This window comes from Nuphar pumila, chromosome 14, assembly GCF_984573655.1.
Source record: "Nuphar pumila chromosome 14, dmNupPumi1.hap1.1, whole genome shotgun sequence".
Taxonomy (NCBI): Eukaryota; Viridiplantae; Streptophyta; class Magnoliopsida; order Nymphaeales; family Nymphaeaceae; genus Nuphar; species Nuphar pumila.
In genome coordinates, this window is record NC_143262.1 from 81,397,465 (window position 1) to 81,403,464 (window position 6,000).

Here is a 6,000-nt window from a genome sequence, read left to right on the forward strand (position 1 = left end):
TAAACCAGCATGTTAAGACTCTTAATAGAAGAGAGACATCTAGACTCTCTTGGATAATCTCCCATGAGCTGCACTGGCATGAAGATTTTTAATAGAAGAGACATCTAGACTCTCTTGGATAATCTCCCTTGAGCTGCACTTTCTTTTCTTCGCCATACTTTCTCTTGTAGTGAGTTTTATGATAAATTCACATGTATGCAATCAGTTCTTACTGAGAGAATTAATTGTGAATGTAGGCTGGGTGATTTTAGTGTTGCTTTGTCGGGACACTGCTATGCTTTTGCTAGACCTGGACTGATTGACCTTATTGGCCGACATTTTATCCAAGTTCTTAATTCAATGTAATGTCCCAACTTTTTGGGCCTGCGTCTAAACCCACCTCGATCTTGGCCCAATTTATGCCTAATTTATAGACCTGAAAATATTTGTATCTAACCTAACCTAGGCCCATGCTGAGTAGGCATGGAAGCTCTGTAAACTTTGTTAGGCTCCTGGACCCAAACTAGTTTCATTCTGCTCCATCTCTTATCCAAATTTTGATGAATAACATGCCTTATCAACTGGATATGCTGAATTTAACATAATGCTTTGAGTATAATAACAGAGGATAAAGCATGGCATTTACAAGCTGCACACTGTTTCTAGTTATCAGAAGGTTGAAGCATCCAAAACTTTTTGCATAAAAATAATACTACTTTAGAAATGAAGATGTTGAATTAAGATCATCACTCTTATATTAAGCATGTTATTTGTTTTGTTTTCTGCTCTTTGACAGTTTAAATGTTCAAGAACCGCAAAATACTCTGTTCCATATATCTTGGCTTAGTCAGATTGACCGTCCAACTTTCTTGTAATTGAATGTCTTTCGTGATATTCATGTTATAGTTAACTGACAAGGGATCCTTCCTTCTTTTCTGTACCTTGTCCGGATATGAAATCCAATTTTATGGTTTTGGAATGCATCACCATGTACTGCTAATGAATATGGGTAGTTATGTTACGTGGAAGTAACTGAGATATAGATAAATGCCTTATCATTCTTTTCTGTGGAGCTTAAAAAGTGTGCTATGTTGCTTGGTTTCTGCCGTTGACAGCAAAGATAATTTTCACTCTTGCACAATATTCAGAAAGATGTATCATCTAGAAAGCAGAATCTAGGTTGAGGAAAATCTGTTTGTTTCATTCAGTCTGCATCTGATGGTAAAGATTATACTTTCTTTCACTGAAAGTGCATTTCTTGCTAGAGTGGGACCATCTGTAGAACTTTGATTAGCTGTCAAGGTTGGTGAATAGTTGATTATGGTTTCCTTCACGTTCTTACCATGTAACATTATGCTTTATTGTTCAACCATTTTTTATTGTTCATTAAGACATTCTTATTATCTTAGCAGAGCCCATGGGCATTGTGGTGAATAATAGTGGTGCAATAACCTCAATGACCTACCTCTGCAAGTAAGTTACCATTTCGGTCTTAAGTCACATATTTCTATGTCTCATGATCATATTCTATGAGAATATGATTATCCTTAAAATTCAAAATGGCATTGGCTGCATTGGATTGAATACATGCTAGGGAATTACTGACATTAGTTAGTGTTGGTCGGTGATCATGATGCATGTTGCTGTAGTGTTCAAGTTTTCCATTCTTCCATGCTAGTATCCTTTTCCCAAATTGGTTTTATGTATATAGGATGACCTTGGGTTTGTATCTCTTGAACCATTATTTGCTAGAATTGTCTAAAGATGACCAATAAATAAAATCTCCTTTTAGGGAAAAAGTATCCTTTTTTCAATGGCCATTGGAAATGTCCATTTTTCTTAATAGCCAATAAATAAACTGTAAAATACATTTTTATTTCATTCAATTAAACTCTCAACAAAATGAATTTCTTTTTTGGTTCATATCGCTGACCCCAATTGTTTTGGGATGAAGGCGTAGTTGTTGTTGTTGTTGTTGTTGTAAACTCTCAACAAACAACAAAAGTTTTAGTTTTAAGCAGTTTGGTGAATGGAGATGGAAATTCTCTTTGGCTCCTCCCAAGAAAACTTTTCTATGTTTGGTCCTTTCTTAAAACACTAAAAGGAAATCGTTTGTAGTTGTACTGATTTTCAAGCAGGATGGCTGGCTGTAAAGTTTAGCTCAATTTACAGAATCGATGTGAAAGGGATCACTAATATAAAATTTGTTTATTTTGTCAAAATCAAAGTGGCAGAACTTGCAAACTTCCAAAATAGTACTCTTTATAAAAAATCAAAGTGCGAGAACTTATGATGGTCATTTTCTTTGTTGGATTTAGTTGGAACAAAGTCAAAATAAGAAAAAGGCTCCCGAATCAGTGGTAAGATTATCTATGAATTCCAATTAGGCTCTGTTTGGGAGTCAGTGTTGGAAGGATTTGCAAGGATTTGGGAAGAGTAGAAATACTGGATTTTTATAGAATTGGTTTTCAAATTTTAGAATTTCTTTTATTGTTTGGAAGCATAAGTAATTTCTTCAAGGATTCAGGCTTTCAACTTCTCCTGACTCTTTATCATGTTTGGAAGATAATTTAGTGTAATGTGGAATTTCATTGGCAAAAGATGTGGACCAGAGTCCAATAAGATTTAATACATAAAAATTTTAGGTCCGGTGCAAATCTATTAGGTTTTATTGATGCATTCACCTTTCATAAAAAAATCCAAAAAAATTATTTCTAAATTCATAGGTGTGAGTTAAAATATCAATCTCATTCATGCTAAAATAATCAACCAAAAAATACGAATATAATAAAAATCCACAAATGACTACCTAGCTGTATGGCCACCTTTATTTAAACAAGCGATAGAACTCTTCAAAATGTTGACAAAAAAAGGAATACAAAAAGAATCCTGCTTATATTGCAGGAAATGTAACATCAAAATATCATGATAATATATTATCTCTTCAGTAATAACAAGGGCATGATATTCAAAATGGTAATAATTGAAAAGTCTTTATATATTTTACTTGTAATACCTTTTTCTACCCTTCCACTTGCACAGTCACATTTGGCTACATAAGGCTACACGGATCTATATTCATTTGTGACTTGTGTGCTCCATAATATTGACATTAAAAAAGCAAAGCGTGAAATGTTAAAGCTTTATTATTATTATTTCTTTAAGTTAGGTTGTACACAAACTAACCCAAGACATGTCAGGCACCAGCCGGAATCCTTCTTATTGTGGGATTTATAAATACCTCCTCTCTATGGAGGGAGTTGAACTTGAGGTTTTATGGGACCTGGAATTGCAGGATCCTTAGCAGAGCTTTACGCCTCCCTCCATTTCCTTCTTCCAAACAGATTTCAACTTTCCTTGGAGTGGTCCACGTCAGATAATCATCTCTAACACCATCCCACCTCCTCGGACACCCTTCTCCCAAACACAACCTTAGAGTTTGCTATAGAGATTTGGCAGATGATTTGCTGCCACAAAAAGAGTGAGATTTAGCTGACAAGGCAATGAAAATTCTTAGTCAAGTAGAAAAGGATTATGAAAAAGTTTCCAGTCACTCCTTTATGCTTGCAATACGCAAACTAGATTGCTTTATGTGCCTGTATGAACTTATTTCTGTATTCTATTTGTCGTTTTCTTCCACTGATGGATTATGTTCTATGCAGTGATTGTTGTAACAAAGTTGTTGCACACCTCCTACACTGCTTTCGGCTTTCAGTCCCCAAACAAGTAATCTTACTCTCTCTTTATGTCTTACTTTGGGCTTTCGTTATTCTGAGTTGCATCTCATACCTGTTAAAGACTTTAAACATTTACTGACCTGAAAATAGATGAAGCTTTTGTAGTGCTTGGATAGTACAAGCATCCAATGGTTATGATAGAATTATTTCATACGTACAGTGGGATTATATAAGGGAATCTCCAATATAATCCAATTCAATTTTTTTTGTCATTTGCTTATTTATGAAAAGTATGGACATGTGGAATATAAAACTTCCATGTGTTTGCTGTGTTTGTTAATAGATCTTTCAAGAGAACAGAAAGAAAGGAAACTTGGTGTGAAATTTCCCTTAGCCTCCAATTTCTTTCTATATAGGGGTGGCGTATATTTGCTTTCTATCTGCGTGAGAACCCTATTAGGTATTGGAAGATTCACGTGTTGGCCACATGCTATAATCTAAAAAGTGCTATCTGAAGCTCCATTTCCATCATCAAACATGAATCCACCTGCTTATATTGACTTCCAATGCAGTTATTTATTTGTATCATCACTGGCATGGTAGCTTCTACATTTAGCTTTCCAGCAAATGATGTGAGGTTCAAAGTTCATTGGAGATCTCTCTTTGATTTTTTTGAGGAATTTGTTATTATTTCTATCTGAACTTTCACTTCCAATGTCTGTACAATATCCTGTCAACTGTTATGCAGTTGCTATGTTAGGATCTGTTAAATTTGTCCTGTTTTTTAATATTTTTTCGCTATGATGCTACCTCCAACTGATAATTTATATGATGTGTTCAAATTTTACCTTGTAGCTTCTTTTCTTGTAATGGTGAACACTTGATTGTTACATGCTTATTGGTCAGATTGGTCTGGTTCTAATATTCGGCATCTTTTGTTTCTGTGTTTTTTAGCATCTTCCAATTGATGCATCTGTAAGAGAAGATTGCTGGTATGGATGGGCTTGCCGTACTCAGCATCACAATACAGACCATGCACGGAAAAGAAATCATGTTTGTGGTCCAACACGGGGACATTAACATAGTTGCCCTGTTTCACTTCGGCTGCTCTGTACATCTTTGTATCATTCATGATAGCCTTTTAGTTTTGTTTTGCTATACTTTGTGCTCTCCCACTGCATATTTATTACCCCTTTACGGGCATTGATGGTATTGAGTTGCCTCTATATCTTTGTATGGAAATAGCATTCACCTATAAAACATGTAATATTATTAAACCTTTGTGATGAATCTGCGATGTCATTTTGAATGCATTTTTTTAGAGTAATGAAAATTTTATTGAGAAATAGATAACAGAACAGATGATGAGAGATCGTCAATTCTGAGCTATAGTACAGATCCACAGAATGGGTCCGAAAAATACATCAAAAGTCAGTCCAGATTGATTTTCTAGGATTGAAAAGGCCCCAACCTATTCTTACCAATCCAAGATATATCTAAATTGGGTCAGACCTCCTTTGCTAAGAATAAGACATCTGCTTGAATAGCCAAAATAATAGACGCCAGATTATCTCGCATTTCCCAAAATAATCGGTTGTTTTGTTCCTCTCAAACGTGTCATCACGCTGAAGTGATCCACCATTTCCAGACTCTCCTCCACATGGGAGAGTGTTTAAAGGAATCCAGTCCAAAGATTAACATGTCATTTTTAATGCATTTATTGTCTACTACATTCCTTATCTTTATACCTGAGCGTTTGATGATGGTGAAAATTTTATTTCTTCATGTTATCATGATATGCATGCACGATTGCAGGTTTAGTTGAAAGGTTGATCATTTATTTTTCTTGTTCTGTTAGATTTGTTTGTTCCATGTAGAAGTTGGTTGAAATATATCATTGGCCTTTGCATGAAGCTGTAGAAAGTTGTTTGAGATGGCAATTACTGCCCCTAATTCATTAAGAACTGGCCCAACCAATTCATACATGATTTTAGTTTTTTGTGTTATTGATATGATATGATCCATGTTATGCTTAATTCTAGTATATCGAAGGTGAGACCTATGGTTCCCAGGACGTGAAATGGATGTGGGAAGCAATGTGTGAAATGGAAGCAGGGAACGTGTGTTAAAAAGTCATATGAAGTGTCTTGAAATATGAATTGGATTCAATCTGATGTGACCCGGTTTGACATGGGTATATCATGGGATAGCATGACTCATGGGAGTTACGGGGCAGTTATTGCAACTTCTCATGCAGGGTAATCACTTATTGTAGTAATTGCCCACTACAAGCTTCTCTTAGAAGTCTATAATAAGGGACTTGGTTGCTTGATGAGAACCTCTT

The 6,000-nt window shown here is 35.3% G+C and overlaps 1 protein-coding gene across 2 annotated transcripts in view; it reads left to right on the forward strand.

The window, feature by feature from the left end:
* The window catches only part of LOC149817103 (RING/U-box superfamily protein), a 139,172-nt gene extending 134,226 nt beyond the window's left edge, over positions 1 to 4,946 (forward strand). Inside the window, exons 13-15 of one of the 2 annotated variants that reach the window (XM_089988110.1) lie at positions 1,392 to 1,452; positions 3,642 to 3,705; positions 4,611 to 4,946. In XM_089988110.1, coding sequence (XP_089844236.1) covers positions 1,392 to 1,452; positions 3,642 to 3,705; positions 4,611 to 4,736 — 251 coding nt within the window. In that variant the 3' untranslated portion in view covers positions 4,737 to 4,946. The remainder of the gene's footprint in view (positions 1 to 1,391; positions 1,453 to 3,641; positions 3,706 to 4,610) is intronic. The other variant, XM_089988111.1, reaches the window with a different exon arrangement.
* Positions 4,947 to 6,000: the final 1,054 nt, after the last annotated feature.